This window comes from Tenrec ecaudatus, chromosome 10 (genome assembly GCF_050624435.1).
Source record: "Tenrec ecaudatus isolate mTenEca1 chromosome 10, mTenEca1.hap1, whole genome shotgun sequence".
NCBI lineage: Eukaryota > Metazoa > Chordata > Mammalia > Afrosoricida > Tenrecidae > Tenrec > Tenrec ecaudatus.
In genome coordinates this window covers 88,749,188-88,771,556 of record NC_134539.1, presented here as the reverse complement: position 1 = coordinate 88,771,556, position 22,369 = coordinate 88,749,188, and the positions used below count along the sequence as shown (strand labels likewise).

At 62.5% G+C, this 22,369-nt stretch overlaps 2 protein-coding genes across 4 annotated transcripts in view; one reads left to right on the top strand and one right to left on the bottom strand.

Annotated features, from left to right (window-relative positions):
* FLII (FLII actin remodeling protein) overlaps nucleotides 1–5,860 on the top strand; it is an 11,598-nt gene extending 5,738 nt beyond the window's left edge. The window contains exons 12-30 of one of the 2 annotated variants that reach the window (XM_075560971.1): nucleotides 89–222; nucleotides 377–589; nucleotides 785–964; nucleotides 1,582–1,664; nucleotides 1,790–1,864; nucleotides 2,028–2,111; nucleotides 2,248–2,419; nucleotides 2,819–2,923; nucleotides 3,007–3,198; nucleotides 3,460–3,648; nucleotides 3,740–3,879; nucleotides 3,945–4,188; nucleotides 4,302–4,456; nucleotides 4,541–4,601; nucleotides 4,694–4,822; nucleotides 4,891–4,997; nucleotides 5,090–5,195; nucleotides 5,277–5,342; nucleotides 5,427–5,860. In XM_075560971.1, the coding sequence (XP_075417086.1) occupies nucleotides 89–222; nucleotides 377–589; nucleotides 785–964; nucleotides 1,582–1,664; nucleotides 1,790–1,864; nucleotides 2,028–2,111; nucleotides 2,248–2,419; nucleotides 2,819–2,923; nucleotides 3,007–3,198; nucleotides 3,460–3,648; nucleotides 3,740–3,879; nucleotides 3,945–4,188; nucleotides 4,302–4,456; nucleotides 4,541–4,601; nucleotides 4,694–4,822; nucleotides 4,891–4,997; nucleotides 5,090–5,195; nucleotides 5,277–5,342; nucleotides 5,427–5,555 (2,564 nt within the window). In that variant the 3' untranslated portion in view covers nucleotides 5,556–5,860. Of the gene's footprint in view, nucleotides 1–85; nucleotides 223–376; nucleotides 590–784; nucleotides 965–1,581; nucleotides 1,665–1,789; nucleotides 1,865–2,027; nucleotides 2,112–2,247; nucleotides 2,420–2,818; nucleotides 2,924–3,006; nucleotides 3,199–3,459; nucleotides 3,649–3,739; nucleotides 3,880–3,944; nucleotides 4,189–4,301; nucleotides 4,457–4,540; nucleotides 4,602–4,693; nucleotides 4,823–4,890; nucleotides 4,998–5,089; nucleotides 5,196–5,276; nucleotides 5,343–5,426 lie in introns of both variants that reach the window. The other variant, XM_075560970.1, reaches the window with a different exon arrangement.
* On the bottom strand, nucleotides 5,810–22,369 carry LLGL1 (LLGL scribble cell polarity complex component 1). Of its 2 annotated transcripts, none has more exons than XM_075560972.1 (23): nucleotides 22,216–22,369; nucleotides 18,228–18,325; nucleotides 16,276–16,357; nucleotides 16,055–16,185; nucleotides 15,012–15,170; nucleotides 14,771–14,933; nucleotides 14,556–14,691; nucleotides 14,237–14,291; nucleotides 13,782–13,936; nucleotides 13,476–13,699; nucleotides 13,230–13,297; nucleotides 12,285–12,438; nucleotides 12,106–12,210; nucleotides 11,475–11,767; nucleotides 10,724–10,871; nucleotides 10,334–10,487; nucleotides 8,495–8,790; nucleotides 7,792–8,056; nucleotides 7,571–7,685; nucleotides 7,349–7,464; nucleotides 7,055–7,175; nucleotides 6,876–6,955; nucleotides 5,810–6,422 (listed from the first exon to the last, which is right to left on the bottom strand). In XM_075560972.1, exons 1-22 carry the CDS (start codon nucleotides 22,294–22,296, stop codon nucleotides 6,877–6,879), a joined length of 3,198 nt encoding a protein of 1,065 aa, XP_075417087.1. In that variant the 5' UTR covers nucleotides 22,297–22,369; the 3' UTR covers nucleotides 5,810–6,422; nucleotide 6,876. The 2 variants fall into 2 exon arrangements, with proteins under 2 accessions (XP_075417087.1, XP_075417088.1); XM_075560973.1 differs by having other exon boundaries at nucleotides 14,556–14,688.

The window sequence follows — 22,369 nt, the reverse complement described above, 5'->3', positions numbered from 1 at the left end:
AACGTGAACCCTGAGGGACAGTGTTGGCCTTGGCTGTGTGGCTGCCCGGAGCCAGCCAGGGCTCAGCTGTGTGCCCCACCCCAAGCAGGCAGTGGGCCCAAGGACCCCTTGGCTCGGAAGATGCGGCTGCGGAGGCGCAAGGACTCTGCCCAGGATGACCAGGCCAAGCAAGTGTTGAAGGGCATGTCAGACGTGGCTCAGGAGAAGAATAAAAAGCAAGAGGTAAGCCAGGTCGGGGGAACAAGTGGTCCAGGCCTCTGCTCCAGACAGTGGTCCAGGCCAACAAGGAGCGGGGACCCTGGGCTGAAAGAACAACTGTGCAAAGGCCCTGGGGCGCGTGCCCCACTGAAGCCTCTGGCTGTGACTATGTGTCCAGGAGAGCACAGATGCCCCAGGGCCCGGGGGGAAGGTCCGGCGCTGGGACCAGGGCCTGGAGAAGCCTCGCCTGGACTACTCGGAGTTCTTCACGGAGGACGTGGGCCAGCTGCCTGGCCTGACCATCTGGCAGATTGAGAACTTTGTGCCTGTGCTGGTAGAAGAAGCCTTCCACAGCAAGTTCTACGAGGCTGACTGCTACATTGTGCTCAAGGTGAGGAGGTGAGGGCCTCCCACACCCATAGTGCCCTTGCCTTAGATGGCCCAGAACCACAATGGGAGGGTGGGGCTTTGCAACGGCGGGCGGGCAGGCAGGTGGGGAAGTGGGACCCCACTCTGTGGAGACCTCTTGGGTGGGTTAGAACCGAGTGGCCCAGGGAAAGGCTGACGTGGCGGTGTCGGCCCGCAGACCTTTCTGGATGACAGTGGCTCCCTGAGCTGGGAGATCTACTACTGGATCGGCGGGGAGGCCACCCTCGACAAGAAGGCTTGCTCAGCCATCCACGCCGTGAACCTGCGCAACTACCTGGGCGCCGAGGGCCGCACTGTGCGGGAGGAGATGGGCGACGAGAGTGAGGAATTCTTGCAGGTGCCCGCCCACGAACAGGCCGGGGGTGGGATGGGTCCGAGGGCAGGGGGTGACGGAGCAGAGATTAAAGGTGGCCATGCAGGGTGATGAGCAGGGAGGGAAGGACCTAGGGAGGGAAGGGAATGGGATAAGGTCAAAGGTGAAGGGCCTGGGACCCAGAGCTAGATTTCAGTAGGGTATAGATTGGTGGGGCCAGGAGGCCAGGCCTGTGCGCATGGCCAAAAAGCTAGCAGGGAGTCAAGGTTACAGCCCTTGGAGACTGGGCTTATTGGGCAGCTGAACCTCTTAGGAGTCTGGGCTTGAATGAGGTACTGCACTGGGTTAGCACACTGCGCACCCCCACTCCACCTCTTCCATGAAGACTGCCCCGGATGCCCTCAGGTTGGCACTGTCCCCAGGCTCTTGCATGTACACGTCTAAACAAGACGTGTGTGTGTGCACACACATCTTCCAGTGCACACACATTCAGGTGTTCCCGTGTTTGTGTGCATTAGCGAGTGTAGACACAGCTCTCAGCACCTGGCTTACTCGCACGCACACACCTCCCCACCAGGTGGTATTTGGTGGACTGCTGGGACAGCTCTGTGGTGACCTTACCCTCCCCCCAACACACACAGGTGTTTGACCATGACATTTCCTACATTGAGGGCGGAACAGCCAGTGGCTTCTACACAGTGGAGGACACACACTATGTCACCAGGTGAGGGTGCTGGGGGCAGGTGGAGTGGGGAGCAAGTTGGCCTTGGCCTGGATTCAGTGGGGGAGGGAGGTGCTGGGAGGTTAGCCCTTGGTACTCCTATGGAGCTGTTTGTGCCCTGGCCCCAGGATGTACCGTGTGTACGGAAAAAAGAACATTAAGTTGGAGCCTGTGCCACTCAAAGGGGCCTCCCTGGACCCAAGGTGAGTCCCCGTGGGGGCGCTTTCCCCCAGCCCTGGGAGGTGGACAGGGGCTTCCTAGGAGAGGCCCTTGGACAAGCCCCTTGTACCCTTGCCCCATGGGTCTTGGCAGAGGGTCCCTACTACCCCACAGTGCCTAATCAACACTTCTGCTCCACCTGGCCAGGTTTGTTTTCCTCCTGGACAGAGGACTGGACATTTATGTGTGGCGGGGAGCCCAGGCTACACTGGGCAGCACCACCAAGGCCAGGTAGGAGCCTGTCCTCCACGTGGGTATTCTGGGGTGTTTGAACCCAGGAAATCTCCTGCCTGCCATCCCCTTGCTGGCCAAGGCCAGCTGGAAAGGGGGCCAGCACTCACTGGGGCTCTGCACCCCAACTGCCCAGACTCTTTGCAGAGAAAATCAACAAGAACGAGCGGAAGGGGAAGGCAGAGATCACACTGCTGGGGCAGGGGCAGGAGCCACCCGAGTTCTGGGAGGCACTGGGCGGGGAGCCCTCGGAGATCAAGACACATGTGCCCGACGATTTCTGGCCACCTTCCCCCAAGCTGTACAAGGCGAGTGGAGTTGGTGGGAGGATGGACGGGCTGGCCCTGGCACCTCAGAGCTGCCTATGAATCTCCCTGCTTGGGCTTGGGTAGGGTGAGGGTGTTAACTTGTAGACAGGATTTGGGCAGTGGCCAGGTTGCAACCAGAGGGTACATGTTTATTGGAAGGTGGTGGCCTGGAGGGGAGGCAGTTCTAGAAGCACCTAGGTGACAGGCCCCATGGGTCCTGTGAGCAGAAAGACAAGTCCAGAGTGAGACACAGCAGTAGGGAGAGACAAGGTCATTATTTTAAAACTACCCTGGGGAGGAAACTGAAGTCCTGAGCAGCTGGTGCCCGGAGCTTCAGACTCCAGGTCATAGGGCTAAATGGTTGGGCCCCTCGTCATTTCCGCCTTTGCGTCCCACCAGGTGGGCCTGGGGCTGGGCTACCTGGAGCTGCCACAGATCAACTACAAACTCTCAGTGGAGCACAAGACCAGGCCAAAGGTGGAGCTGATGCCTGCGATGCGGCTGGTGAGAGTGCAGGGCACCGGGTGCGGGCTGGGGAGGCTGCCTGGCATGGCGGCTGGCATTGACCTCCAAGCTCCGGCCGGCAGCTGCAGAGCCTGTTGGACACACGCTGCGTGTACATCCTGGATTGCTGGTCCGACGTGTTCATCTGGCTGGGTCGCAAGTCCCCGCGCCTAGTGCGGGCAGCAGCTCTCAAGCTGGGCCAGGAGCTATGTGGCATGTTGCACCGGCCACGCCACGCAGCCGTCAGCCGCAGCCTGGAGGGCACTGAGGCGCAGGTGCGCGAGGCCACGCCCTTTCCCCTGGACCAGCTCCCAGCCCCTCCCCTTGGCAAGCCGCGGCCCAGGCCCCGCCCTCTCCGCCACCTGTCCAACCTACTTTCCGCACTCAGTTGCGGGGTGCGGCACTTCCCACACTAACAACCCTGCCCCAGAGACCCCCCAAACCCCCACCCCAACCTCTGACCTAAGGCTTCCCTCTGAGGCCTGGGCCCCACCTTCCATGACCCCAACCCTAAGGTCAGCCCCTCTGCTCGGCAGGTGTTCAAGGCGAAGTTTAAGAACTGGGACGATGTGCTGACGGTGGACTATACACGCAATGCCGAGGCCGTGCTGCAAGGCCAGGGCCTGGCCGGGAAGGTGAAGCGAGACACCGAGAAGAAGGACCAGATGAAGGCCGACCTCACGGCGCTCTTCCTGCCTCGGCAGCCCCCCATGGCCTTGGCCGAGGTAGGGCGGGTGGGGCCTCCCGAGGGCGGGGCGGGGCGCGGCGCGGCCTGCAGAGGGAGCCCCCGGAAGCACAGCGGGCCCGCCTCTGTAGGCCGAGCAGCTGATGGAGGAGTGGAACGAGGACCTGGATGGCATGGAGGGCTTTGTGCTCGAGGGCAAGAAGTTCGCCCGGCTTCCCGAGGAGGAGTTTGGCCATTTCCACACGCAAGACTGCTACGTCTTCCTGTGCAGGTGCGGGACCGTCCCCAGGGCAGGGGCTGCTGGGTTGGGGCCCCGCTCATGCCCTGACCATGCAGGTACTGGGTGCCCGTGGAGTACGAGGAGAAGAAGGAAGAGGAGGGGGAGGAGGAGGCCGAGGCGGAAGGCAAGGCGGAAGGCAAGGCGGGCGAGGAGGCCGCGGCGGAGGAGAAGCAGCCCGAGGAGGACTTCCAGTGCATCGTGTACTTCTGGCAGGGCCGCGAGGCCTCCAACATGGGCTGGCTCACCTTCACCTTCAGCCTGCAGAAGAAGTTCGAGAGCCTCTTCCCTGGCAAGCTCGAGGTGCGGGGCACCGCCCACTCTGCCTTCCTGTGGTCCCGCGGGGAGGGGTCAGCGGGTCAGAGCAAGGGAAGGGGGCAGGTGCTGAGGGTGCCCCCTTGATACCCCTCCCCCAGGTGGTACGCATGACGCAGCAGCAGGAAAATCCCAAATTCCTGTCCCATTTCAAGAGAAAGTTCATCATCCACCGGGGCAAGAGGAAGGCGGCCCAGGGCACTCTTCAGCCAAGCCTCTACCAGATCCGCACCAATGGCAGTGCCCTCTGCACCCGGTACCTGAGGGGTTGGGTGTGTGTGTGTCCGTAAGTAGGCCTGGGGATGCAGGACCTCCTAACACCTGCAAATTGCTTGACCAGGTGCATCCAGATCAGCACAGACTCCAGCCTCCTCAACTCTGAATTCTGCTTCATCCTCAAGGTGGGGACGTGCCAGGGTGTGGGGAGGGGGTACTCTTGCAGCCAAGGGGCCTGCTGCTGGTTGGAGCAGACTGAACCCCTGTACTCTCCCAGGTTCCCTTTGAGAGCGAGGACAACCAGGGCATCGTGTACGCGTGGGTGGGCCGGGCCTCAGACCCCGATGAGGCGAAGCTGGCCGAGGAGATCCTGAACACCATGTTCGACACCTCCTACAGCAAGCAGGTGCTTTGGGCGAGCAGGTGGGCAGAAGGGCGGGCAGGCCTCGGGCTGGACTGACTTCTCCCCTACAGGTCATTGATGAAGGCGAGGAGCCTGAGAACTTCTTCTGGGTGGGCCTCGGGGCCCGGAAGCCTTATGACGATGATGCGGAGTACATGAAGCACACTCGGCTCTTCCGGTGAGACAGGCGAGGCTGAGCCTCACCCAGCCCTGCCCCTGCGGGCTCTCCTAGCCTCACCCTCACGCTCTCCCTCCCCTCCCCGGCCACAGGTGCTCCAACGAGAAGGGCTTCTTCGCAGTAACCGAGAAGTGCTCTGACTTCTGCCAGGATGACCTGGCCGATGATGACATCATGCTGCTGGACAATGGCCGGGAGGTGAGCCACCTGCCCCTTCAGGCCAGCGCAGGGGTGTGGCCCCAACACCTTTGGGACCCACCCCTCTTGCTGTTCCCGCAGGTCTACATGTGGGTAGGCACGCAGACAAGCCAGGTGGAAATCAAGCTCAGTCTGAAAGCCTGCCAGGTAAGCCGGGTGGAGGGTGGACTGAGGCGGGCTGGGCTGGACGGAAGCCTGGTGGCTCAGGGTCCACACCCCACCTGCCTCTAGGTGTATATCCAGCACCTGCGCTCCAAAGAGCAGCCCCGCCGCCTGCGCTTGGTCCGAAAGGGCAACGAGCAGCACGCCTTTACCCGCTGCTTCCACGCCTGGAGCGCCTTCCGGAAGGCCCTGACCTAGGGCAGCCTCACAGCGCCAACCCCCAGCAGTGCCCACCACCACTCCAGGCTCTGGGTGAGGGAGGCCCGGGGACCCCCTGCCCTCCCACCTGCTAGAACCAGTCCCTGCACAGCAGCCCCAGGGCCCGTTCTCCAGCAGCACCGACACGGATGTCACACCTGCAAGGTGCCCTCAGAGCTGGGAAACACGGCTCCTTCCGGTGAGCCAGGCTGTGAAGCCCTTCATCACCTTGGTTAAAGCAGGCGTTTTTGCCCTTGAAGATATTAAATGCTTTTATTTTCAATATTAAAAATCAGTATTTTTAATATTAAGACCACTAATTTTAACAAAATGACAGGAAAAAAAATCCTGGTACAATCTACAGGAAAACCCACTCTGAGCCCCACCCCATACACCGCCAACTGGAACTCAGTCCATGTGTGTAACCCTGGGGGTTGGGTGCCTGGATCAAGTACCAAAATAATTTTAGAAATGAGTGCCCAGCCCAGGCATTAGAAAAATACTCTCTGCAAAGGGAGGAGGGAGGACGGCATGTGGAGCACCTGGCTGTCAGCGGCCCAGCCTGCGTCTGCCTGCTCCTGGCCCGGGGAGGGCAGGACACAGGTCCCCAAAGGAGCCTTCCAGTTAGCAGGGGGTGGGTCTATGTTAAGGGGCCGGGCAGGAGCCAAGGGTCCAGGGCTGCAGCTCCAAGCAGGACAGGCGGTGGTCCATGGTCCGAGACTCCTGGATGAGGAGGCAGAGCCAGGCCACACAGCTGCCCCTCTCAGCCTTCAGAGTCAGTGAGGACAGTGACCTGAGGTGTGCCTTGAAGGACACCAGGTTGATAGCCAAGCACTGGAACAGCTATGTCCCACGGTGGCCAGGGCCCTGCCAGGGAGGGGGACTGTTAGGGTGCCTGTTCTGATATAGGCTGGGCGGGGGGTGGGGGGGGCGGGCCTGAGTGGTGACAGCACCAGACTTGCAAGTGGGTGGGGAGATCTGCAAAGCCAAGATGGGCGCCCCTGCTGGCCCTGTTCAGTAGTACCGGCATGCAGCATCTCTGACCTTGTGTGGGAAACACGCTGGCCAACTAAGACGGCACCTGTACCTCACTGGGACCCAGCCTTGTCCTAAACAGACCCATGACATCTGGGGCCAGCCCTGACTCCAACAGGCACGGGTGCCCTTGTAGCCACCCACCCCACCCCATGCCCTCAGGAAGGGGCCTGCCAGGGCTTCAGGTGTAAGAGCGGAGTGGGGAGGCCGTAGGGCCCAGACTCTGACGCCCAGCAGGGGGAGGTTGTCGCGTGGTGGGGCAGACCGGGGCCGCCTTCCAAATACCTCATTTGATCAGAATGGGGTAACTACAGGCCTCATCTTGCACCGCGTTCCTCACATTCTTCTGGGGTTCCTCTGAGGAGCTGAAAAGGGGGAGCATGGTGATCAGGCCCTGGGTAGGGGCTGCCACCACCCCCTCACAGGCCCTATAAGGGTGTCAGAGACCTGCCTGCCCGCCTCACCCCAAGAAATCCTTCACGTCCTCCACCGTGACGTCCCCCGTCGTGTCCAGCGTGGTGTCGGCGCTGGTGGCAGAGTCCACGGACAAGGGTGAGAGCGTGGCCTCAGGTGTCTGCGGCATGTCTGGGGGGCGCGGCGGGGGAGGATCAGGCCCTACCTGGACCCCAAAGCACTCTACACTCTAGGAGACCCAGATGCCCCAGCCCACGGGGGCCATGACAGGGACCAAGCACACGGTCCACATCCCTCGAGCTCCAGCACAGCCCCTCCCTCTCCTCCAGGCCCCTCCTCCATACCCCCAGCTCCTTTGCTTCGCGCAGGACTAGGGCTACCATCACAGCTCCGTGGGGCCAGGATGATACTCGGGGTCCCATTCGCCTGGCTCAGCTTGGGTGACTCGTGGAGCCTATAGCTGCAGAGATGGAGGCTGTGACCGGGAACCGCTACCCTCCCACTGCGACTCCTGGGACAGGGCAGGCTTCCACTGGACAAGCTGCTCCTCCCTCACCCTCACCTACCTGGCACAGGCAGTCCCGCGGGGGCAGCAAATATCCAGTGAGCACAGCGGCTCGGTGATGTTCCGGGCACTGAGGGAAAAGCGTTCAAACTCCGACGGGGAGATCAGGTAGAAACCTGCAAGTGGTGAGGCAAGAAGCCTGAGGGGTGCAATTAGGAGACCCCCTGCTGGTGCCCGCTGGGCCCACCTCACCCCTTCTGCGAGCCACCTGGCTGCCCACACCTTGGCCATGGCGCGTGAAGACACAGGAGGCGATGGCGCTGATGTCCTCCTTGCGGATGCACGGATAGTGCACCTGGGGCCGCAGGCCGGGCACAGAGAACACATGGACATCGCCCAGGTTGGTCAGACAGGCCAGGCAGGTCTCGGCGTAGTCCTCGCAGGCCACGCTGGTGAACGTGGCCAGCGCCACCTTGCGCACACGGCAGCCTTCGTGGGCTGTCAACTTGAACTTGGTCTTGGCACTCACCTTGGGCAGAGTGAATACCTGGCGGTAGAAGGCAAATGAGCAGCGACCGGCCTTGCCACAATTCCAAGACCCTGCCCGCCCACCATCTCAGGCCACCTGCCACTCACTCAGGCTTCTACCCAAGCAGCTCAGGACCTTCCAACTTCCAAGCACAATGCCAGTTCTGCCCCTGCCACCACCCCCACACTTCCTATCCCCGTCACTCACAAGCTTCCCGGAAACTTCCAGGACCCCTCCTTCCTACAGCCAGTGAACTTTACAGAGTGCCCAGGCATACACCCCCACCCATGTGTCCGTTAGACATGGCCAGGGGGCGTCTCAGCAGGCTCAGAACCCTCAGCAACAACTGCAGGGTAGGGGTCTCTGGTCAGTGATGTGGGACTGCAGGGGGGGGGGGAACCTCAGTGGGGAGGGGCAGACAAAGGGGGTGGTGACACGGGGATCTTGGGAGCCCACCTTGAACTGCTCCTCAGATGCGATGAGCACAGCGTGACCACCCTGCATGTCAGGTGCCTGGGCCAGGTCCCGGGAGGCCTCGTAGGGCTCCGGCAGGGGGCGGCCACGCCCGTCCAGCACTGCGATGGCCACCACAGGGGCGCGGTGCATCAGTTGCACCTCCTTGCCCAGCACAGCCTCCACTGCCCGCTCGGGCCGCTTCTCGCTGCCGGCTGTTGCCGTCGGCACCTCCAGGGCGTAGGCAAACACGGAGCCCGAGTTGGTGCCGGCCCACAGCGTGGGGCCATGGTGGACAGCTGCAGGGGTAGGCTCATGAGGGGCCGCAGGGACAAGAGCCTGCCGCCCCGTCACCCACTCACTCCTCAAGAGGACCCTGTTCATCTCCCCTCCTAACTTGAGGCTCAGACACAAGGTGGCCTCGTCCCTGCCTCCATCCCCCTATATCCAGGGTGCCTCGGACACCACCTCTCTCCATACTGACACCCAGCCTTCTGCCAGCACCACCAGGACACTTCCCAGGGTGCCCAACAAGCCCCTCCAATCCCACCTGCCCCAAATGGATGAGGCCCTCCCACCCCCAAGTCCCCACCCCTCCCTCCCTCAGCCACAGTACACAGACCTCCTCAGACCCTCACTCCTACACCCACCACCCCTCGGTGGCACTGCCCGACAGACGGGCTCTGAGCTCTGCTCCCCAAGGAGGATGCCCATGGTGTCTCTGCCCGAGCAAGCCCATGGTCCAGACCTGCTGCTCCCTCCCTGCTGGCCTTCAGCTTGCCAAGGGGCAGGAGGGAACTGGGGGTTAAAATGAGGCAGCGGCCAGGTCCGAGGCACAAAGAGGAAGGAGGCTGGAGTCTCCCGCTGCCAGTCATGCACCTGGCGGCATCACCAAGAACAGAGCCCAGGCTGCGCCCCCAGCATCCGAAGTGTGAAAGGGTGCGCTGTGGGGAACAGGGCTCCTCAGGGCAGGACATGATCGGGGTAGTAGTCATCAGCAGAGGACAAGTCCCTGAGTGCTGGCAAGGAGGCCCCACACAGGAAACCTGCCCTCCCCTGCTGGGTCAGAGACCATGGACTGTGGCAGCCGGACCCAGATATGGGGGAGCGACCAGACAAACCTCCTCAACAAACACTACACAGGGGGCTCCCTTCAGACTCTGACACCAGGACGCGCCCGCACTGGGTCCGATTGGGATACCCAGCCCAGCGTCCCTCACAAGACGTCCCTGAAGTGATTAGGATGTGCCTGTGAGGAGCCCTGGTGATTACACGATGCGGGGCTAACTGCTGGGCCAGCTGTTCAAAACCACCAGCCACCCTGTGGGAAACCAATGGGCTTTCTACTCCTTTAAACCATTACCATCTCACAGGACACTGGGGCAGCTCTGCCCTGTCCTGCAGGGTCGCTACAAGTCCGGCATCCACTCAGCGGCAGTGAGTCTGGCCTGTCCTGAGGCCTTGTCTGCAGTGTGAGCGGCGCGTGGGGCCAGGACACCCCTGCTGGACACAGGTGTTGACAGCAGGTCACAGGAGTGAGGGGCAGGGCAGCCTGGCAGAAAGCTGCTGGCCTGAGGGGAGAGGGCCTATAGCCCTCAACTCTGTGCACCTGCGACTCTCCATTGTAAGCCACTCATAGTCAACCGATAAACACGCGCCTGGTGCTTCCTGCCAGAGCCCCGCCTTCTGCGCTGATCCACAGGGGTCCTTCCACACCAAGGCACCCACTGCAGGCACTGCACTGGCCGAGGCCCGACCTGCCCTCCCAGAGCACTCACCAACTCCTTCCTTAGCTCCAAAGAAGCTACAGCCCTGCCCCACCAGCCCCCAGCCCAGCCTCACCGTCCCGGAGGAACGTGTCAGCAAAGTAGAGGCAGCGCACCACCCCAGAAAGGGAGTCGTCGGCCGAGCGGGGCTCAATGCGGCGCTGCACGGGCGCCACCTCCAAGTCGTGGGGGCAGGCCTGCTCTGCCAGCTGTGCGTTGGCCTCCTGCAACTGGGGGGGCGGGGGAGGAGGCAGGCAGCAGGGCCTGAGCACCACCTTCCTGCCCCACCCCCACCCCTCTCTGGCACCCAGCACGGTCAATTTCATTGCCCTCCTCAGCCCCCTTCTCTCGGCCGAGGGCCTGGGCTGCTGCTGGGTGACGAACCACACCAGGTGAGCCAGGCCTCGTTCGCAGCACCCGCAAAAGACGTGCCATCTGATGGCCTCCGCCCGCCTGGGCTGCTCACCTTGCTGTTGGCGTTCATGACCCGCTTCTTGCCGGAGACCCGGCTCTTCCGAATGCGCCGGAAAGACTGCCGCAGCGACTTCTTGAGGGACTTCACCCTCGAGAGGGGCCCCTCCATGGCCAGAGAGTCGTTGGGGTGAAGGGTGCACCTGGAGTCACGGGAGCCAGTCAGGAGGAGGCTGGGTGGAAGGGCCCCTTTACCAGTGGCTCTCAACCTTCCGGATGCCACGACAGTGGCTCATGTGGTGGGGACCCTCAGCCATAAAATGATTTTTGTTGCCACTTCATCACTGTCATTTTGCTACTGTTATGAATTTGGCAACCCCTGTGAAAAGGTCATTTGACACCCCCAGGGGTCACGACCCACAGGTTGAGAACCACTGCCCTATACAGAAGCCAGGCCCTCTGCCTCTTTGCTGACTCAGCAGTTAGACACACCACTCTGAGCTCTCGACTCACAGCGACCCTACAGCACAGGGCAGAACCGCGCCTAAGCGCCTTTCTGACACACACCCCCCCCCAAACTTTTTATGGGAGTAGAAAGCCGCCTCTCTCCTACAGCGCCATTACTGGTTTCAAACTGCTGACCTCGTAGTCAGCAGCCAAACTGACAACCTACCCCACCACCTGGGCTCCTGTCCCTGTTAGCACTGCCTCTGAAATGCTTCTCCGTGTTCTTTGGAGGCAGCCTGGGGGTTATGAGGCTCAGCCTCCTCCTCCCTTCAGGGGCCCAGGGGACCCTCTCACCACACCTGGCCAGCACAGGGCTCTTGCACTGGTAGTCAAAGAGACCAAAGCCGTGGCTGGTGCCAAAGGCCACGAGGCCCCACTCTGTGTGCAGCGTGACGGCGGTGACGGCAGCGGGCGGCAAGCACTGCACCAGCACGAGGGGCTGGAAGCCGACAGGCCAGGACAGCGGCCCCGTGCTGGGGCCCAGCCGGTCGTGGCCCTTCCACGTGAATCCCTCTCGGTCCTGGAGGAGATCCACGCTGGCCACACTGAGCGCCCGCTCAGCCGGCATGTCACTCAGCTCCAGCACCAGCACCTGGGCAGTGGAGGAGGGAGCGGTCAGTCCACAGCTGCCAGGTGGGCCCAGGGTTACCTCCAGTTCACCAGGTAAGTCAGCACTTACACCAGAGCCCAGGCTGAGCTCCCAGGGCCCCCAGGATCTGCCCTCCCAGCTTCTCCTTGGGAACCCCATGTGAGCGAGGGCCAGGGCCCAGCCGTGAGCAGGGCCTGCTGCCAGGCATATGCAGCTGACAGAGCTGCATCTGGATTGCCAACAGTGCTCATCCAGATGGGCCCACCTCCTATCCTCACTCCTCTACTGCTCCAAAGAGCCTCCCTGGGGAGCCCTGGTCCTGGGACGCCCCTCTGTCCCACCTGGCCTGCAGTGCCAGCCACCACCATCTGGGCGGTGTACTTGCAGAGCGCCACCTTCTGCACGCCGAGCCGGGGGTCGTCGCTGTAGGGGTCGAAGCAGCCCACCTGGGGGAGGAGGGAGTGAGTGAGGTGGACGGCGAGCCAGAGCGGCTCTGCAGGCTGGTGGGAGAGGTACGGACCTTTCGAAAGGGCGGCCAGTCGTCTTCGGCAGCCTGGCCCAGGCTGTCAGCGTGCTCAAAGTCCGTCTGGAATAGACCAGCTGTGCCCAGCTTGTAGAGGGGCTGCAGCGCCACACCGGAGGCATCCCAGAACCGCACAGTGCCATCCTCATGGCTGGGGGCAAGGGGGCGTCAGGGCCATGAGAGTTCTCACGGAGTGTGCGCGTGTGAAGACACGTGCATACATACACGCTATATACACAGAACCCACGATATGCCAGGCCTTGAGCCTAGTCAGCAGGGTAGGAAGGCAGGGATAAGTGGGCATGGAGTGCCCTCTTTAAGGGCACAGGGCTGAGCTAGTCACAAAGCAAAGAGCCAGCCTCCTAGGATGGGACAATGGGGCATGAGGCCAGACTGTGGACTAAGCAGAAAGACAGTTGGTGAGGGGTGGCAGGAGGAGGAAAAGACCAATCTAGGGGGCAACCCTGACACAGGGGGATCACTAGACACTGGTAGGGATTGAGACCAGGGCATGGGATGGGGCCTGAATCTTTGGGACTGGTTGGGACACCACCCCATCTAGCAGCTTGTGCTGGGGAGGGAATCCAGGAGCCCAGAGGCTGGAGGGTCCCAGCAGGGGCCAGGCAGAAAACCTGGGCCAGAGTCCCCGGGCACGTCAGCACCCGCCAGGCCCTCTGGAGCCTGCTCTGAAGAGCTCAGCGTGGGTCAGAGTAGATTTTCCGGTCCCAGACAGGCAAGGTAGGTGGAGCCCTGGGACCTGGCAGAGCGCAGTTCCAGGTCAAAAGGCAGGGTGGGGCGGGCCGTGGACTAGGGTCTTGGGAGCCTTTCCCGCATGGTGCAGTGGGGAGTGACTTGGTCCTACAAGGCTGGGCTGAGTCACCCACACATGAGTAGCGGGGACACGTCCACATACACGCATACACAGACACAGGTCTGCCCTACCCGGTCAGCAGCAGCCCATGTTGTAATGGCTCCTGGGCCAGGTTCCGGCCCCCAGTAATGGGCCAGCTCTAGGAGAGGGAGGGAGAGGGCTGAGTGAGCTCAAGGTGGGGAAAAATGCTTTCTCCCCAGACACTGTCAGCGTTCCCCACTGACAGCTGCCTCATGCCCACTCCAGGCCTGGCTGATAGTGCCACTGCTGGGACAACGCCCCCCCCACCTGCCCAGCAGGTTGCCTGGGGCACACACTGAAGCACTGGAGGCGGGCTGGGGGCTCTGCTTCTCGCCCGCGCTCACGAGACGGGCCCACAGCTTGGCAGGGACGTTGGCAACATGGGCGGAGCAGGTGATGGCAGATGAGTGCAGCGGGGCCAGGTATGGGGCGGGCAGGGCTGGCCAGCCGGGGGTCTGCAGGTCCAGCACCACCAGCTCCTCCTCCAGCAGCACAGCCAGAGCCTGGGGGTCGTCGAAGTCTGTGGAGCAGGCGGCAGGGTGAGCCCACAGTGGCCAGGCGGGCAGGCAGGCGAGCACCGGGCAGGGGCAGAGGGCACTCACCGTCCTTGGGCTGCATGCTGTGCACCGTGAAGAAGTCAATGACGCGGGACGTGAAGTCCAGAGTCACCAGGGTCTCAGCCTGCAGCACGCTCACGCAGTGGCGGTCTCCATAGCTGGCCCGCGGCATACCACCGCTGAAGATGAGAAATCGGCCCCTGCACAGGGCGGCGGCTATAAGCACATGCTGCCCACCTGAGCCCCCCAACCCCCCACTCCTTCAACCTGCCCAGAGCGCCCCTCCCCCCAGCTCCTTCAACCTGCCCAGAGCCCCCCACCCACCTACTCCTTCAACCTGCCCAGAGCACCCCCCCCCCCCGCTCCTTCAACCTGCCCAGAGCTCCCCCCCACCCCCACCCCGCTCCTTCAACCTGCCCAGAGCGCTCCCCCGCCCCACCCACTCCTTCAACCTTCCAGAGCTCCCCCCACCACCACCCAGGCCTGCTCCTTCAACCTACCCTGACCTGCAGTTTCTCCAAAGAATCTTGTTGATGGCTTTGCAGGGGAAGGGACCTGGGGGTGGGACAGAGCATCAGGCCCACCTGAACCCATCTCTCACTGCAGCTCACAGCCCCACAGCTGAGTCTGAACACTGCACCCCTGCCTAAAACATTGCAGGGAGTCCCAGCTCTCAGCCCTGACCGTTGGGGAGGTGGGCGAATCTCATCTTCCACAAGTCCTCCTCAGTAGAGACCTGACGGCCTGGCTTGGAGTGCCATGTCAGACCCCTGCCTCCGGAACCATCTGCTCCCATGCCAGGAGGTCCCGGGCACTCACCGTAGGGCGTTGTGGCCTCCGTGGGCTGCAGCACCAGGGAGCTGCCTGAGCCCACAGTCCAAACGGCGTAGCTGCCATCACTGTGGGAGCTGACGACAGTGCCTCCGCTGCGCTCCCAGCACAGGCTCTCCAGCTGCTGTGGGGCAGCCAGGCAAGGGGTGAGCGGGGCGCAGGGGGTAACGGTGCAGGGCATGACCAGTGCACCCACCACCTACCTGGTTGCCCAGGAAGACCCGATCCACGCAGCGGGCAGCCTGGCTCCAGATGACCAGCAAGCCCCGGCTGTAGCCAATGAGGATCTTGCTGGGGTCGTGCAAGTGGCCCTGGAGAGACTCCACGGGGCCCAGTGCCTTCCCGCATCGGTAGTCATCCGGAAGGCTGCAGATGGGACTCAGTGAGGCTGGAAGGCACATCCCCGCTGCAGAGCCACTGGGGTCAGGCACCACCACCTCTCACCTTCGCAGGATCTCATCCGGGCCCAGGGTCTGGCCCTCCAGCAGCGTCAGTGTGCCCACGTCCAGGAAGAAGACACTGCCGCCCTCGGTGCCCAATGCTGCTCTGGCACCATCAGCTACCAGCAGGACCACAGTGACCCGGGAGAGGCTGGGCAGGGAGCTGTGGGGGGAAGGTTAAGGTTGCTAGGAAGGTGCTGGGGCCCTGGGCTGCCACTGCCAGCTCCCAGCGGGCCCCTCTGCACCCGGGCATCTAATTATGGAATGGGCCAGTGGATGGGCAGGCAATGGGGGCAGCTCTGCACATCCTAATTAACCTGCTCAATTATTCATCAGGACATCTCAGAGAGAGGAGTAAAAATAGGTACCCCAGGTCTGGGAGGTGGGTGGCTACTCAGTTCCTTCCACCCACCAGAGACTGGTCCACTATCCTGGGGCTTTCCATCACCTGCCCTCGGGACGGACATCCCAACCCCACTTCTCTGGGAGGCCAAAGGGCAAACCAAGCAGCGGGCAGGTGTGTGTGAAAGTCCAGCCCCTTCCAGGCCCTGCTGTGATGGGGCCAACAAGGCTCAAGGAGAGGAGGCACCACATCCCCAGCTGTGCCCACTACTGGGGGCACCCCCACCTCATATCATCTCTTGTCTCACACCCACCCATGATGGTCTTTGCTTCCACCCCAACTAAAGGCACTTGAGGGCCCTCGCTGTCAGGTCTGCACAGCCCTACCCCAGCCTGCTTACAAACCCCCAGGCCCCCCAGCATCCCAGGGACCCAGCACTAGGCAGTCCTGCTCGGCTGAGTTTGTGCGCCCCGGCACCCAGCCTGTGTCCCACTGCTTGTGGCAGTCCGAGGCTCCAGCAAGCACTGCTGTGTGCACCTGGCACCTCCCCTCCAGACGGGGGGGGGGGGGGTGTGGAGGCAGCGTCCACTAGCACTGCCAGAGCACCTGGCCAGAGCCTGGGCAGCCCCGACACAACCTTCCCAAACCTGCAGCCCAGCCCTCATGGGTCTAAGCGTGCCACCATGAGTAGGAGGCCCCAGTACCTGGCACTGTCAAAGCCGGGGCGGCTGGGGGGCTGGAAGCTAAGTGTTTCTTCCAAGTGGGCGCAGCCACCGCAAGAGACAAGCTCCCAGAGGTGCAGGCTGTTGTCATCCAGGAGGGTCAGCAGACGGCCCTGGCAATAATAGAGAGCAAGATGGGGACTGGCCTGGCAGGGAGGGCACAGGGGCCTGGGAGAGGGTTATGGGAGGGGCGGGCAGCTTACCTGGCCAGGCAAGAAGTGCATCTGGGTGACAGTGGCTGCATCCTGGTGCAAACCTGTGAACTCCACACCGGGTGCGCCATAGCTGAGGACAGCCAGTCAAGGGCAGACTCGAGCAGACACCTGTCATCCAGCACCCGCCCCCTCCAGGACATTCCAGCCCCAGGGGGCAATGGTGAAAACCCACCAGCTCCTGCAAGCTGGCACTCCGCACCTGTCAAGTAGGCAGTGAGCCCCCCGCCTCAGGTCTGGTGTTTCAAGCAAGCGAGAATGAAAACATGCCTGGTACGCTCGGCCCAGGTCCGGGGCATGGCTGGAGGGCCCACTCTCGGCCTCGGAACACGTGTATGCACCTGTGCACGCACAAGCCCACAAGCCAGGCCCGCAGATCTGGCCAGAAGCACCTGGTCAGGACGGCACCAATGGAGGCTAGGAAGCTGAATGCCCTGGCCAGAGCGAGCGAGCGGGTTTGGGGGCACAGAGAGGGGCCAGGGAGTCTCTTCCCATAGCTTCAGGCCAAACTGCAGCTGTGGGCAAGGAAACCGCTGAGAGGAAGGCCCTGGCCTACCCATTTTACAGACGTGCACACAGAGCCTTGGAGGCCAGTGGCCAGCCCAAGGAGTTGGGTGTCAGACCCAGTGTCCTGGCAACTCTGAGGACTATGCTGGGCTAGGAGGCCTGAGGGGCCCTCGGGGTGGGGGAGGGGAGGGGTCAGTGAGGCCTAATGTTGCCCCGGCAACAGCCAAGGACGGTTGCTTGGGTTCCCTGCAGGAGCCTGGCAAGGCACACAGAGGAGGGGACAAAAGAGGGGGCAGGAGCAGCTGGGCAGGGGCCAGGGTTGCCAAGGAGACGTGGCTAGCCTTGTGGGGGGAGGGGTAGCTACAGTGACCAGGGCCGGTGCTCTCCCGCCTCAGTTTCCCCAAGCCAGGGGCCTGGCTTGGGGGCTCTGGGAAAGGAAGGCAAGGAAGGAGAGGGCTCTTGTTGCCTCCTTGAGGCAGCTTCTTGTCTGCATGTCAGGTTCTTTGTGACTTATGGAGCCCCATGAGGGAAGGCAGCCCTGAGAGCCCACAGCCAGGCAGCCCTGAGAGCCTGCTGTGGAGAGCCCACAGCCAGGGGGAGAAACCTTGGCCAGGTAATGGGTTGGGGTGGGGTGCCGGAGGACAGCAGCCAGCTAACAGGCAGTAAGGTGCAACCAGGCCTCCTCTAGCCCACAAGGAGCCTCAGGGCCCATCAGAAGGTCAGCCCACCTACCCTACTAGCCACAGTAGCCAAGAGGCTCAAGGGCCAGGCCACACACCCATTCTGGCACAGCCAGCACCTTAGCCCCACCCCTTCCCAGGTCCTGACTCACTCTCCACCAACCTGAGTCCCCAAGGAGGATACTAGTCCCAGAGGGGCACAGACAGAGGAGGGCGCCTGCCTGAGGGGCTGCACATCAAACAGTGGGTGGGATTTTCAGAGGCAGGCTAGAAGGCACTCAGCTGCAAACTGCCCCCCCCCACCCCCCCCGCCACTGCTTGCAGGAAAAATGCCTGCTTTGTGCAGCTCACACGGCCCAATTGTGCAGCCACCAGGGCCCAGGTGGGGCCACACTGTGCTCTCCGCGCCCCGCCTGGCACTGCCCCCAGCCCTCTGTTGAACACACGCATGCCCATTTGCACCCCAAGGTGCCTGCCCGCTGTGAACACCACCAGCTCCTAGCCCCCAGCTGCCCAGACAGAGTGGCTGTGGATGGCAGGGTCACTTAGGAAGACACGAGGCAAGGACGCCACCCCAGCCCCGAATGAAAGCACCCTTACAGGCTCAAAGGCTGTGCCAGGCCCCCACATGGTGAGCCCAGGTGCCAGGCGGAGTCCACCACCCCCTTCCTCCAAGTTCCCTAGAGAGCCAGCCTAGAGGCGGCGCAGGCCCAGCCACTGGCAGCAGGCTCTGTGGCCCATTACTGCAAAGGATACATCTTCACAGCTCCGGACCTGGTCCCGATGGCCATGATGCGCAGCTCTGGGTCGAAGGCCAGGGCACTGGGCTGGTTAGGGAACCCATGCTCCACAGTCTGTGGGAAGGGAACTCATTGGAGCACACTCGGGCACCCTGACAGCCAGGCTGCACCATTCTCTGGGCGGACCACACCACTCTTCACAAGGCGGCGGCCAGCACCAGGGACACCGGCTCTCTGTGCACAGCTGGCCCTCTGCCTGCCCTCAGAGTGTGGGCCTGAGCCCCTGCCCCTCCCCCAGCATCTCTGATTCCACTGTGCAAAGGTGCCGGTAACATGCTCCAGAGGGGCCGGCACCAAAGAGGAGGCCTGCCCCCACAGGCTGGGGCTTCTCAGTACCCCCAGGGAGAAGTCATGCTCTCCAGCATCCCACTTAAGAAATCCAGGCAGCACCCCAAACACAGGACCCATATGGAATTGACAGGTCAAGTGCCAACACCATGGTCAGCTTAGTTCTGAATTCGCATAGTGAGCTACTGCCCTCTACACCTGCCTCCCCAGGCCCAGAGACCAAGAGACTAAGCCCACAGAGACGCAGGTTACAGTGAAACCCACTCCCACACTTTGGTTCCTCACCCTGGAAACCAGACACCCCACTTCCTACCCTCCATCAGTGTTGGAAAGTCTTGGAGGACTGCCCGCTGGTCTAGCACAGTTCACAAAGACCACGCTCGACACCCCACCTTGGTGAGTCCAGAGTGGGGTCTTGAACGCTCGCCCCTGAGATGCGACGCTGGAGAAGTAAAGAGAGCAAGCTCCTCTGCCAGAGAGAGAAGAGCCAGATGCTGTCCTGCAACCACTGCGGACCACCCCGGGCAGGAAAACGAAGAAAAGAATTCAAATTCACAAAAAACGCCCAGACTTGTTGGTGGTAGACTGGTGGGAGCCTGCAGACTATGGCTTTAGTGGAGTGGGACGCCTTACAGGCCTCTAACATGAACAGCAGCACACGTGAGGAACGTGCTCTTCACATAAGCGACCGAGTCAGACCCCAAGGGCAGCATCTGGCCCAAACCAAGCCCAGAGGATGGGGGGAAGAAGTGGGGAAGAAAGATGATGAGAAATGGGGTCCTGCTGTCACACCGGAGGAATGGCAGCTCATGTCACAAAGCAAACTGCCTATCAATTGTTTCACGAAAACTCATTTTTCATCTAAACCACAATTTAAATTTTTTTTTAAAAATTGGTGGTGGGATTGTGCGAAAGTCAGGGAGTAGCTCCGAAGATGCCACCCACCACAGCAGAGACCAGTTGCAGGAGGTCCGGCCCCTTCCCACCAAGCTCTGCGTGCTCCTTCACCTGGGCCCTCCTCCCCAGGGGTGCCTACCCGGGCCCCTCAGGCCTGTGCTGACACTACTTGAGGGGCCACACTGCCAGAAAGGCACACACATTTCCCCAGACACTTGCCCCCCCCCCACCTCCCTCGGCCAGGCCAGAACTCTCTGGGCCCTTGGATGAGTCGCAGCATGCTCTGTTTCCCCATGTGGGCAGCAGGGGCAGGCAGGGAGTCCACCTGAGGAAAAAGCTGCCCACTGAGCGGGGGGTGGCATCCCTTCCCCAACAGCACTGACTTTGGGTGGAGCCCACAGGACACATGGCAACTGTTCAGGGTTATGAGCCACCGGCCCGCACGCTCACATGCCAACCCACCTTCACCCCATCGAGCGTCCCACACCGCGCATTCCTCCAACCTGACCAGATCCCAGCACCCTCTATGCTCCCACTGCAGTCTGCTCTCCACACAGAAGCCAGAGGGACCCTGTGAAAACCTAGCTCCAATCTCCTGCCCCCTTCCGCTAGGCCCACCGGGACTCCCACTGCTCTCAGACTGAGCCAGCGTCCTCAGCCTCCCACGCTCCCCTCGGGGCAGGCTTTGGCCATGGGGCTGCCAGGACCGTGCTCCCCTGCACCCCACCAGAACTCCTCACGGAGAACTCCTTCCCAGCACTCAGGTCAACAGCTCGAGAGGCAAGTCCTCAGCGATGCCTCCGGAAGGCAGCCCCGCCCTCACAGTGACCTCCGTCCATCACTCCCCACCTTCACCTGCTGTATTCTCATAGAGTCGGTGGGCCACAGTCCAACTTGTCACCATACAACACCAGGGCTCCGCGTACACAAGCCAAGCCCAAGCCCACTACTGCTGACTGGACGCGGCCTCACAGAGACCCAAGAAGGTTTTTCCAAAGGCTGTCGATCTCTATGGGAGCAGACAGCCACCTTGCTCCCAAGGAGCGGCTGCTGGGTTTGAATCACTGTGTGTTCCCTCGTGCAGCGCTCACCCACCAGCTTTTGTTAAGCGGACGCACAATGGCCACCCGAAAGCACATAGTGAAGCAGAACAGGGACTGGAACTCAAGACTGAGAGTCCAAAGCCCACCCCCGCCCCTGACCAGTCCCCCAACCTGGGAGCCAGGGTCGCCTCCCTGGCGATGATCACCTGCCATCTTCTTTGTTGACCCAGCCCCTTCCGCAAGTATGCCTCCTTCCCACCACTGCTGCCCACTTCTGTCCAGGCTCACCCTCCTCAGCAGGGAGCACTCCCTTTCTGCCAAGTCAGGGCCAGCAGGAGGAGGTAAGCCTCCCCATTTGTCACAGGTCCCTAGTCACACTCCACCTCACGGGCTAAGGAAGTCACACCCTGTCCCCCATTCTTCTCGCACTTCTTAGGACTCACCCTCATAGCCACCTGGGCACAAGGTGAGACATCTGAGAGTCCTCCCAAGCCCCCCCTCTCGGGTCCCTGGCAAGTTCTCAGCTACCAAGTCGGAGGATCCCCAAAACCTCTTCCCCTGCCCCCAACACACACACACACACACACACACACACACACACACACACCACGGTCACCTCGGCCCTCACAGAAAACCCATGCTCACCCTGGGACAGGCCAAGCACCTCGGCCTCTTAAGTCCAGCCCCCTAAAGCTTCCTCCAGGGCCAAGTCTCCTCCTGGTGGCCCAGGGCACCTGGCACCAGCTCAGAGGCACAGCACTCCTCCAAAATCCCTGCCACTCAAGACTGATGTCAAGTCTGACAGACAAAGAGAAGCCAGGAAATAAATCCGGCCCACTCTGGGGCTGAACCTCAACCTTCTCACCTGTAAAACAGGGGCAACAATTCCACTCTCCAAGTGCGATCAGAACTCACGTTCCCAAGAGGGGTTCACGGGCAGCAAGTGAGAGAGAGGGCAGGCATGCTACCGCACATTGGTGCATGGGGAAGGTGGGCTGAAGGAAGCCCCTTTCCCACTGCCCCTTCGGGCCACCCAGGGAACGGAAGGAAGCAGCAGCCCTCACCACCACCTCCTCCTTGGCTCCAAGTGTTAGTAGACGGCCAGCCCGTGCGAGGCGGCGAGCCAGAGCCCACAGCGGGGCAGGAGGGATGCCCTTTCACAGCAAAAGAAACTGAGGCCCCGAAGGTGAAGCGCCGCAGGGTCCCCGGGCCACCGCTCCCCAGGACTCTGAGCAGGGCAGGCCCTGGGCTGGCGGTGGGAGGAGGAGGAGGAGGAGAGCGGAACCTGGAAGGGATTTCCCAGCCCCACCCCCACGTCTGCTCCCACTCCCAGTTCTCCCCGCCCCGCCAGGGTGCGAAAGCAACACCACCCCGGGCCCGGAGCGCCCCGAAGCTGGACGAGGGCCCCGGGGAACGAGCGACGGGGTGGGGGCTGGAGGCGGGGTGAGTGTGCCCGCGCCCCGGCACAGACAGACGGGCAGGGACTCGGAGGTGCAGAGATAGAGCGGGGAGCGAGGGGCAGAGGGATGGGGTTAGACCGGGCAAGGGAAGCGGCGACACTGGGCAGCCTGACGGCCGCAGACAGGCCCGGACACTGAGGAGCGGCGGAGCCCCGCAGCCGGAGCCCGCCGAGGGTGGGGGGCGAGCGCGGGGCCGGGGGCGCCCCCGCCCCTCCCCGCCCCGTCGGCGCCCCCTCCGCCGCCCCCGGCCCAGCACCTTGTGGAAGGCGAAGAGCTCCTGTTTGAGCTTCTCGCGCTGCGGGTCGGCGCCCTGCCGCCGGAACCGAAACTTCATCATCTTGGCCCGGGCCCGCCGCCCGCAGGATGCGCCGCGCGGCCCCGCCGGTCTTGAGGGCGGGCGGGGCGCGGCC

Coding starts and splice junctions, on each gene's coding strand:
- LLGL1 (XM_075560972.1), bottom strand. CDS start 22,296: ATGATGAAGTTTCGGTTCCGGCGGCAGGGCGCCGACCCGCAGCGCGAG. Junction 12,439..13,229: donor CATGGGCTGCTGCTGACCGG/GTAGGGCAGACC, acceptor CCTTGCCCCCAG/CCATGAGGATGGCACTGTGC. Junction 11,768..12,105: donor TGGCTGGCACTGCAGGCCAG/GTGGGACAGAGG, acceptor TCCACTGCCCAG/GTGCTGGTGCTGGAGCTGAG.